Source organism: Oryza glaberrima, chromosome 11 (assembly GCF_000147395.1).
Source record: "Oryza glaberrima chromosome 11, OglaRS2, whole genome shotgun sequence".
Lineage (NCBI taxonomy): Eukaryota > Viridiplantae > Streptophyta > Magnoliopsida > Poales > Poaceae > Oryza > Oryza glaberrima.
The window spans coordinates 25,311,483-25,323,778 of NC_068336.1; the positions used below are offsets into that span (position 1 = coordinate 25,311,483).

The following is a 12,296-nucleotide window of genomic DNA, read 5'->3' on the forward strand; positions in this document are numbered from 1 at the left end:
TTGGGTCTCCATGGTTATCTGGCATCATAGTCGTTGCATCTACTTTGGCTCTTGCCTTCGGCTTGCTTCGCCGATTGGCGACCCCCTTCGGCAATCACCATCATGCAGTCTTCGCCTCGTCATGCTTCGCTGTCAGGCGGTCCTATTTGATGACGTTTTGGTAGGCTCGGTCGAAGACCCTCGTGGCATGCCTCCAAGAATATCCATTATCTTAAAATTAAATAAATTGAAAAGAATATCACTAGAGCATTTGCTATGCAAACACTTTACCTTGTATCTTCGTCCATTTGCCAAAAAATACGAACAATCAAATAAAGTTGATTGCATCATGGATTAAAAAAGGGAGGTATAGTGTGTGCATATATGTGTATTGTCCCCACACCTCATATATTGTAAAAGTTTTACTACGTTGAGACGCGTTTTAGCTATACCCTATATCCTGGTGTGCTAAACATGTGTATATATGTGTTATACAGTTAAATACTGTACAACTGCTCCTGTATTGCGTACAGTTCTTTATTTGTTCGTCTGCCTCGATCACATGACTGCACGTACGTACTGATGATTCGCGTTGTATTTGGTGTACGAGAACTTGCTTAATTTTGCACCCTAGCTTACAGTTTTGTCTTAATTAATTATATTTATCATGATCGAGTGGGGTAGTCCGCTAGCTAGCTACGTAGTATAAATAGATCATATGAAGCAGGCGCTTGCATGTGTGGACTACTAGCTCTCCCATCTCTCCAAAACTAGCTAGCTAGATTCAATGGCGGATGATGATATGTGGGGAATATCCATGGCACGGTCGATCATCTCGGCCGTCGTCAGAAGGCTCCTGGCCTCCGAACTCATCATCATCAGCTCCGATGCATCAGATAAGCTCCGTAACCTGGAGGCTTGGATTCTCCCTCAGCTGCCGCTGTTTGATCTGCAAACAATAGAGAACAATCGAAGACATGAGTTGGAGATATTAATGAGGGAGCTCAAGTCTGCATTTTATGAAGCGGACGATATCCTAGATGAAGCGGAGTACCGTCGTCTAGAGGAACAAGTCGATGGTAGCACCTCAAACCAGGTCAGTTAATTCTTGTTCTCTCACTTTCCATCAGTACGAACATATATATACTTGATAACACTAGCTTAGTGTGGCTTATATATATTGGCTGGGTTGATTATCCTTTGAGTGAGTTTACGGTCTTTCGCGCATGAGCTATGCTATATTAAGTTTCAATTTGTAGAAGTTAATTATGAGCATTTTTCACAACTACAGAAAATGACACCAGTGCCGATTCATAACTGGTACAAAACTTTCGGCACTGATGCCCCCCCCCCCCCCCCCCCCCTCTCATCAGTGCCAGGTCCCAACCCGACACAGATGTACCTAGAAGCACCTAGGTAGAATCTAGATACATCATCTATGCTGGGTATTCTCTAAACTCAATACTGATGTGGGCTCATTTGTGCCGGGTATTGTGTAGACCCAACATTGATATGCGTTAATCTGTACCAGGTGTGGGCTAAATCCGCACTGATAATACCAACTAAACAAATATTTTTGAATATTCCTTAACATTTTTACTCATGCATATACAAAGCCCCAACCACTAATATCTATTTTTCCAAGTTATATAATTTTTATCATTGCAAGGATTCGAACAAGAGACGTTTCCCTCATATGCACCTATCCTTCCCAACTCATCTACACATCAATCTTCTTAGAAAATAAATATTTTCCCTTTTGAGCCTTCCTAAACGATATTTCAATCTTGAACTTGAGTATCTAAAAAAACTCAACTGAAAAGGTTGTCTACCACAAAATCATAGATCTTGTCGAGAGCTACAATTTTCATACAAACTTAATCGGAATCCGAGTTTGTATGAAAAAGTTAAGTTTATATATCCGAAATTAACACTAATATGATTAAGGTCATTAGGATACCCGGCACTGAGGCACTTATGTCTTTTCCTGCCAAAGTCCAGTCATCTCGCTCCAAATGGTAAGACTCGGCACTGATGTGTTACTCATCAGTGTCAGCTAGTGGCAAGACCTGACATTGATGTGTTGTCGAACAATTAGTGCCGGATCGGATGATTATAAGACCCAACATTGCACTGATGTCTTTTCATCAATGCTGGGTGAAGCATGTCATTAGCATGAACTTGTTTTTTGGGGTTGAAAACCATCATTAGTGCCAGGTTTTGTCAAACTGGCACTGATGTGCTCTTTTGTGGTAGAAAGTTTATAGTGGTTTCTATTATTATTATTATTATTATTATTATTATTATTATTATTATTATTATTATTATTATTATTATTATTATTATTCGGCTACCAATTTCATTAGTAGAAGGCATTAATTTATGAGTTCTACTACTAATAGTGGTAGAAAAAATAGATATGGTACACACTAGATGAAAAATGAAAAAAATTTAGATTGATTCTACTGCCAATAAGGACCATTGTAAAATTTGTTAAAATTTAATTGGTATCTCTCAGTTATCTGAGTACCAACTGATACCAAAGTTTGTAGCTCAATTTTTTTTGCAGGAATCAATTTTGGTATTTTTCAACAGTCTCGAGAACTATAAAACTTCTCTTACCCTTTTATCGCGATTGAGTAAAATTTATGCTACATAAATGACTCGCACATGCTACCTATATTTCATAATTATAAATATTCAAATTTTTCATAAGCATTAATCTCTCCGTCCTATAATATAAGGGATTTTGGAGGGATGTGACATTTCCTAGCACCATAAATCTGGATAGACCATAATATAAGGGATTTTGGAGGGACGTGACATTTCCTCTATCTAGATTCGTGGTACTAGCTAAGAAATGTCACATCCCTCCAAAATCCATTATATTATTGGACGGAGGGAGTATATTAATGTTATGAATATTTCATAATTATATTAATACTTTTTCATAAGCATAAGCATTATTATTATTATTATTATTATTTATTATTATTATTACTATTATTATTATTATTATTATTTGTAATTCAGATTCCTTTTATGCTTTTGCAGAATGTTTTCACAGACTTAACAATTATCTTGACGGAACTGTTGAAGAAAATTGAAAAGCTAATTGATGATGTAGAGAAGACTGTTGCTAACCTGCCAAGAACTGAGGCAACAGGCCGATATGATGCTCGTAATCTAGGCCTTTCTTCCGATGAGCCAACTAAGGAAGATCTGTTGTGGAGCTACCACCATCTTGATGAGCAGCTGAAGCGATGCTTTGCTTACTGCTGTATTTTCCCCAGAGAGCATCAGCTGCGACGTGACGAAATAATTAACATGTGGATGGCAGAAGGGTTCATAAAAACTTCCGGTGAAGGTGATGAGGACATGGAAGAAGTTGGTGCGAGATACTTTGACGAATTAGTTGAAGCCTCTTTTCTGAAACCAACTCAGAGATTGCGGTTAAAGTTCTATGAAATTAATGAATTCAAAATAAATGATATGCTTCATGATTTAGCAGAGAAGGTTGCAGGAAGTGATGGTTTGAGAATCGAGGATGGTTGGTCTGGAGAAGCCCCTAAAGATGTTCGTCATCTTGTTGTCCAGACTAGCTTAAGTAAACTAATAATTGAGGAGATTCTAAAACAGGAAAATCTACGCACTCTCATCATTTATACTGACATTGGGGACAAGTTAACTGAGGAAAACTTATTTGAAAGAATCTTCACGAGGCTAAGGAAACTTCGGGTACTTAGAGTACATAGCCATCATTACAATGTATACCCAGTCCCAGCATCTATTGGGCAGCTAAAGCATCTACGCTATCTCGCTTTTCGATTCCATACTCCAGATTTACCCAGCACATTTAGCAAGCTTTATCATATCCAGACGCTAGATTTTGGTCCTTGCAGAAATTTATCATTTTTATCTGTACATATGGCCAACCTCATCAACTTGCATCACATCAACATAGAGTATCCTGATGAAACAAGTTTTCCGAACATTGGCAGGCTGACATTACTGAAAGTGTTGCCACTCTACACTGTAAGGATGGAACAAGGGTACGAGATTCATCAGCTGGAGCACTTAAACAAGCTCTCTGGTAGGATGCAGATCCATGGCCTTCAAAATGTTCAAAGCAAAGATGAAGCAGCCAAAGCAGAGCTATCTAATAAGGAAGGGCTCACAGACCTGACACTGCATTGGGATGATGATAGCTGCAATCCAGATGTACAGGCAAATGTTCTTGAAGGTCTTTGCCCTCCAATGTGCCTTCCAAAGCTGAGAATCGTCGGCTACCGCGGCATGAAGTACCCATCATGGATGGTGGGCGAACAGAATGTTCCAAATGAATTGGGCGAACTCGAGCTCTTCAGATGCAACCTCGAGCAACCTTTCCCTTCTCGACTGTGTAACTTTTTTTCTCGTCTGCGCTCGCTGGTGCTTCACCAGTGCAGCTGGGACGCCTTGCCAGAATTTTTGAAGGACCTCCCTGAGCTCGGGGAAATGATTATCTATGGATGCATGAAGCTTCGGTCTCTTCCAGTACTGCCTCGATCTCTCTACTATCTCCAAATAGACGACTGTGACGATGATTTCATGACATCTTGCAGAACATCTGGGCATCCAAATTGGCAAAAGATCAACCACATTCCCGAATTATTTGTTGGAAGGGAACCAATTGACTCCCCAAGGTAAGTCTTTACTGCCTACCGGTCCCTTGTGTAGAATTCATAAAATTGTTCGGAAATTTCCTTACCCTTCAATAGATTTTGTGCCGTCTCTATGTACTTCCTCTATGGTTTTCACCGGATATTTCCCCATCTTAAAATGTAAGTAGTATTGAAGTTGGATACACATAGAAGTGGTAATAGACTTAAATTTTTAGCCTACAAAATTCAAAGTGTTGGGTTCAAAAAGAGTTGGGCTAAAATAATATAGATTTTTTAGCTACAAATATACAAGGACTGAGTTGGGTTGTGTAACAGCCGGTGGGCCTTGACCCTTACCATTCCTAGGTATATGTATTAATGAAATATACGGAATTAAATAGCTAAAGGGTTATGATAGGTTAAGGAAATGAAGTAAACGAGAAAATTAAATGGTGATGATTGGTTGACATGAGTGGATAGGAATCGTTATATCTTACAATAAAGTTTGAACTCTAGACATAAAGCGCATATTATGTTGGAAGGAGTACAAGTTTAAAGATATTAGGCTTAGTACTTGGTACAACTTTTAAGTAGAATTAAACATAGTCTTGGAAAGTGTTAACATGTTTCCTACCAAATAAGCCAAATTTGTGTTGAATCATGAGTGTATCTCTCTCTAGGATCCACGCACGCACATATCAATGGCATTCTATGTCCCGGCCGGACAGCTAAACAAAGGAGTATTAATCTCTATCTGAATTCTGAAGGAAAAAAAAAACTTAAATATATAGCTAGTCAGTTGCTCCTCCAATACTCCCTCTATTCCAAATTGATCTACATATAGTTTTTTTAGGTTATTTCTAAATGATCTAACTATTTGTGTTCATTTATTAGGTCTATTTGTTATTTGTGCATTGGAGTAAATGGACGCATGCATCCATGCACACAAGTATTTATAACCCACGTGCAATATCTTGATTTGCTATTGGCTAAGAAATAGTGGGGATGGTGCATGCATTGAGTTTGTTGTTAGAGTAAATACAGTATGAGAGAGTTAATAGTTTTTTTTATCTGGGTGTACCATGAAATATGTAGATCAATTTGGAATGGAGGGAGTATTAATTATTGTCCATATAGTTTAAATATTAATTCTCCTCCAATATTAATATATAGCTGGACTCTCGATACCATGGCATGGCATCACCATACCCCTTGTCGGTGGCTGCTGGTGGATGAACTTCCATCTTCCGATGAAGGTAATTACCAGCTGCAGACTGGGTCGGTAAAGACCAGGGCGTTTAAGGTTCCAAGAGTCCGGTACGTTCAGGAAGCCACAAGGAACGTCATCTCAGTGGTCCAGCTTGCTTCTGATCATGGTTTGGTTACGGTGTTTGAGCCGACATGTTGCCACGTGGAAGTTAAGGAAACTGGAGAGATCATTGGTGAGGGCAGGTTATGCCAGGGCCAATACTTGCTGGACTACCTGCGCATTCACCAGGTATGTATGTGTGTGTGTATATATACATACATATACATATATATATATATATATACATATATATATATATATATACATATATCTACACATACAGCTCGTTTACGTACACGTAAAATTTTCTAACAAACTTTTTACAAGAAATAAAACCCGCGTAAATACGCGGCCATGTTGGATGATATTTCAAAAATAACGATGACATTTAATGATTATATATATTATAAACCGCTAAGCTTCTTTTTTAATGTTATTTATTGATCCTTTTTTAATATATTTTTTTACTAATTCTAGCGTTTGACTACTTTTTTACTTAATCTAACAAATTAGTGTCAAAAATCACCCAACGCCCTCCAACGCCCTTCAGTTTTGACTCATTAGGTTTTGTTTCTTTATCGATGACTATTGCATTTGTGAGGCCCGTGATGAAGAAATAGAAATTAATGCTTGTCTGTATTTACATCTTCTATCTTTGGATTTACAACATTCATCAAATTATTTATATTTATTATTATTATATATATATACATATACATATATCTACACATACAGCTCGTTTACGTACACGTAAAATTTTCTAACAAACTTTTTACAAGAAATAAAACCCGCGTAAATGCGCGGCCATGTTGTATGATATTTCAAAAATAACTATGACATTTAATGATTATATATATTATAAACCGCTAAGCTTTTGTTTTAATGTTATTTATTGATCTTTTTTAATATATTTTTTACTAATTCTAGCGTTTGACTATTTTTTTACTTAATCTAACAAATTAGTGTCAAAAATCACCCAACGCCCTTCAGTTTTGACTCATTAGGTTTTGTTTCTTTATCGATGACTATTGCATTTGCGAGGCCCGTGATGAAGTAATAGAAATTAATGCTTGTCTGTATTTACATCTTCTATCTTTGGATTTACAACATTCATCAAATTATTTATATTTATTATTGTTCTTAATTCCTTTAGTAATGTAGTTACTTCTATTTTATTTATTTTTAAGTTACTTTTCTCTATTAGTATTGTTAATTCTAATATCATAAAGAGGCACTTCCTATGTAACACAAAATTAGTTTTTTTTCTTCAAAAAATAGCAATTACTTCAAATAAAGAAAATCCATATATTTACATGCGAATATTTTTTTAGTTCCTTGTCTCAAGTCATTTATTACGGAATTACTTCTAATGCTATAAAGAATTATTTTTAATACAATCCTTAGTTAGTTCCATTGTTTGGGTAATTAATACTGAATATTTGAACATATTTAATATCGAACTTGTTTTATATTTTGAGTGAAGTACGATGGTCCAAATAGATCTTAAAAATAATACATAGATTATTAAAAGATCGGACTATCTAATGCTTTTTAAGTGAAAAGCTTTTAAATATACTATAACTTGTATATAAGCATTAAAATGATATATGTAACTTTGTATTATATAGAGATTACAGTTTACAATGTAATTATAATGTAATTACATTATAGTTACATTACATTTGAAATTTTTTTCCCAAACACTTACAGGTTTTTAGCAATTCCATTAAAGATTTAATTTGTCAAAGATTTCATTAAAAGAACAGACTAATGTAATTAAGCTGATGGCCGATGGTTGCTCGGTTGGTATTGTACGTATACTCTACCAGGCATGAATAGGCGTGCTCGTTATGCAGTTGGTTAATTTGGAAATGCTTTTCGCTCACATAATTCATCCCTAACGATCGGTAACCTATTGGACGCGCGGCCCACGCCATTACAGCCCGATAAGACTAACGAGTGCGACTATACGTGGTTAGATAATCTCCTTTGCTATATATTCATTTGTCACCTACTCACCTTATTTTTTTCTTTTAGAGAATCTACTATTATATACAACACAACTGAGTTTGTCCTAATTCAACAATTCACCACTGATATTATCTCTTTCTATTAATATACCGGCGACTTTATCAGTACGCCACTAAGTTGGGCTTGTTTTTCAAAAAATACCTAAAATATTGTTTTGAAACTTCTAATGAGATAAATTAATTGTTAATCTTGTATGACTCTAAGGTATTTTGGATATTTTTTTGAAAAAGGCTTAGCCCAATGGTATATTATAGAACAATTGATAAAATCATCGGAATTTTTGTAGAAAAAGACAATGTCAGTGGTAAAATATCATTGAACTGAGACAAACTTAGTGGCATACAGTAGATTCTCTCTTTTTCTTACTCCCTCTATGTCATATTATAAGTCGTTTAACTTTTTTCTTAGTTAAACTTTGTTAAGTTTGATTAAATTTATAGAAATATTAGCAACATTTAAAATATTAAATTAATTTAATTTAATCTAGCATTAAATAATTTTTGATAATATGTTTTTTTTGTTAAAAATACTACTATATTTTTTATAAATCTGGTCAAACTTAAAAGAAGTTTGACTAGAAAAAATATCAAACAACTTATAATTTGTCTGCAGTCAGCTACACTTTTACAAGTTATAGCTTGGACTTGCAGGAAAGCTGCAAACTTTAGAACAAATAAACTAAACCTTCTTATTTGTTTTGTTTTTTCTTTTTTTTTGATTTATGTAAATGTATTTTTGTGCTTAGATACATAATAATCTTTCCATATCAATAACAGTGTGTATTATCATCAAAATAATGTTATTAAATTTGATGAGACCATTCTTTTCTTCACAACAAGAATAAATAAAACCATAAGTATGATGTGTTGAAAAAAAATTGATTGATAGATCAGGAAAAAAATAGTCCCTTTGACAGATAGACGACCCTTAGATAAGCCCATCCAATGAGCTAGATCGAACGAAAGCCTAAGTACCGAGCGAAGCCTAAATAGGAGATAAAGAACATCAACATTGATGTCACAAGAATATATTTTATCTTGATTTTCTAATAATATATAAATAGAGAAAAACATAATACATGAAAAATATGTTTGTGATAAATTTAGTAACGTCATTTTGGCATATCAACATTTTTTTAGTAGGGAGTGAGTAATTTTTAGAATGCTACTCACAAATGGGGTTATTTTTATTTTTGAAACGTAAGTCTAATTTAACTACTACTATATATAAGATATAATTTATATTTTCGTGGATGTTTTGATGACATGCGCCTAGTTAGAAAATCGAAATAACATATTCTTTTTATAAATTAAAGCATAGTTAATATAGGCTTAAATTATTAGCTTGGTTTTTATCTAAGTGAGAATGAAAGAAAAAGAAAAAGAAAGACATGGGACCCAGCATGTGTACATACGTACGTACGTCCGTACTTCTGTTTTAGAAATTCCTACGTACTTAGTTACGCACGTACCAATTGGAAATACAGTGATAAAATTTTAAGAATGATCTGATGGTTGAAAATATTAGGACCACCAGATTAAATGAAAATCGATGGCTAGATGTTTTCTTTTTTTTTCTTAGAATTTCTTTGATTTATTGTAGTGCCATGTGGCAATATAGGAGCGTTTGTAGGAGCGCCACATAATAGCCTAGGAGTGTTTGTAGGGAGTTTAATGTACTTTTTGTATATAATAGATTGATGACGACATCGATATGCAAGACGAAGAAGGAGCAGCGGGAGGACCAGGTGGTGGTGATAGTGACGGTGGAGTCGACAACAATGGGCAAGGCATAGATAGAGAACCAGGAAGAGGCAGAGGAGGCTCAACTGGAGGATATGGCGATGATATAGGTGGAGATTATGGAGGCGATATAGGAGGTGAAGGAGGAGGAGAAAAGAAAGAAAAAGAACAGGATGATAAAAAAGGACAAGAAGATGATGAAGACATGAAAGAAGAACAAGAAGAAGAAGAAGAAGAACGCCGAGTGCGCATGGGCATGTTTGGATTATCGCGACATCTCAAGTACGTGCCAACTAGACACTTTTCTTCAACATATAACAGTTTCATAATATCATTCTCAATATTTTTATGGCGGAAGACACGAATGGTCTTCATGTGATTGCAGGGACGATATGTACTCGACTGGCGCTTTTTCAACATTGGCAAATGATGAACATCGCCCGGGTGAGTTCCTAGTGGACTCGGGTGCGTGCTTCCACTTGACATGGAATAAATCTGTCCTATATGAATACCCTGAACATCTAAGAAATTTTGCCCGGCCGCCTATAGATTCTATCGGAGGAATTCTCGCTGGGTCTATCAATGTTACAGAATCTGGGTACTTGAACAGTGAGATCATGCTCGATGGTGTGCTGCTTGCTCCCAATTCGACACTTAATCTAGTTTCCGTTGGCCAGCTTGTGCGTCAGTACGGGGTGAAAGTGGAGATGTGCATGGATGTTAAAATCTGGAAGCCTACTGGTGGGCCCCCGATTGGGAGCGGCGAAATGAATCGGCGCAGCCAGCATCCCTACGTGCTGAAAAAATTCCAGCCGGGACGTCTATTTGTTGACAGCCCCCCACCTCACACCAACTTTTTCGGGGAAGATTTTTTCAATAATCAGCAATAACTTTCAGAGACAGCTGATGCACTAGCAGCTCCTACGTGATTTCCCTGTTTCTACCGATCGATCTATTGTGCTCTGATGCAAGACCTGCCACTGCCACCACGTCCTGCTCGGGTGATTTCCAGTGATTTAGTGTGCTCGAAGGAAGTTAATTTCTTGATATTTCTGCTGTGCAATCCATGCCCTTTTTCCTTAACTAGCAAACATCCATGCTTTCCTACACTAGTAATGCATCAGTGCTTACGGTGCAAAAAAAAAAAAAAAAAAAAAAAAAAAACACTTGTGCTACTTTGCTTTCTGATGTTGTTAAGAGTCATGCGTGAGCCCACTGTAATAATGTGGAGTCGGTGTGTGTGAAGGCGCATGATGCAGGCATGTCCGAGCTAGATCGTGGGATGGCACGATGTAACTGGAATTCATGTGGTGCCTCGTACGTGTACCTAGCTAGTTATAATTTGTATTTTTTTCCCTAATCTGCTGTATGCATGGACAAATAAAACAGAAGAGAAAAACAACGAAAACGCTGCGGTTGTTGAGCAGCACAAAACCTTGTTTGTGTCTTTCCAATTAGTAATTAGCTAGTGTCCTTAATCTGTTTCCTCTCGATCAGCATGTTACTTTTTTTTTAAGGACTCGCACGAGACAGTGCGAAGTTCTATTGATAGAGCAGGAAAAAAAATACTCCCTTCATCCCATAATATAAGGGATTTTGAGTTTTTGTTTGTACTGTTTGATTACTCGTCTTATTCAAAAAATTTGTACAAATATAAAAAACGAAAAGTTATGCTTAAAATACTTTAGATAATAAAGTAAGTCACAAAAAATAAATAATAATTCCAAATTTTTTTTAATAAAACGAGTAGTCAAACAGTACAAGCAAAAACTCAAAATCTCTTATATTATGGGACGGAGGGAGTACAAGATTACAACCCTGAAGGGTCGTAAACAGGAAAAAGGAAAAAATATACCACCACCCACACACCAACAGCACCAACACACAAGCCGGGAGAAGACTAGCACCGGACCAGCCACCGCTAAGCGTGACCGACCGTCGCAAGACCAACAAAGAAACACATACGAGATCGCCCAAGCCCTCACAACCAACACAAAGCCTAACTCTTAGAGCGGGCTTGCACCAATCGATCAAGAGGTTTCAGTTAGAGGATGCCAGAACGACGTCTTCAAGAAGAGAAGCGACGGAAAACCACCGCCGCCGTCCGTCGGGGCTGAAGGAGCCAAGACTGGGCTTTCGCCCCGCAAACACCCTTGAGGGGTGAGACAGCACGACAACGCCCTCAGGAGGGGGAATTAACCATCGTTGTCGGTCCGGCCAAGGCCGGGCTAGGTTTTCACCCGCCGCTCACCACCACTCAACCTCTCAAGGGTGAGGCACCACATCCACGGCTGACGCACCGATGCTCCTCCACCACTCAACCTCTGCCGACATGTGGGACCACTGCACTGACGCCCCCCCGCCGGCCAGCCTTCGTGCGCCGAAGACCGCGCCACACCCACCGGCAGCTCCACTGCTAGCCGCGCCTCTCATGCCAAGCCGGCCTCCTCCACCGGACGCTCCTCTCGCGCCAATCCGGCCTCCCTCCATCGGCCGCGCCAAGCCGGCCTCCATCTCCGCCGCCCGCGCCTCTCACGCCGAGCCAGCCTCCGCTGCCATCGGCTGCGCCTCTCTGCGTCAAGCCGGTCTCCG

The 12,296-nt window shown here is 37.7% G+C and overlaps 1 protein-coding gene across 1 annotated transcript; it reads left to right on the top strand.

Annotated features, from left to right (window-relative positions):
* The first annotated feature begins 766 nt into the window (after window positions 1–766).
* On the top strand, window positions 767–10,317 carry LOC127755869 (putative late blight resistance protein homolog R1A-10). The gene is made up of 5 exons (XM_052281489.1): window positions 767–1,075; window positions 3,034–4,664; window positions 5,796–6,120; window positions 9,658–9,986; window positions 10,296–10,317. Exons 1-5 carry the CDS (start codon window positions 767–769, stop codon window positions 10,315–10,317), a joined length of 2,616 nt encoding a protein of 871 aa, XP_052137449.1.
* Window positions 10,318–12,296: the final 1,979 nt, after the last annotated feature.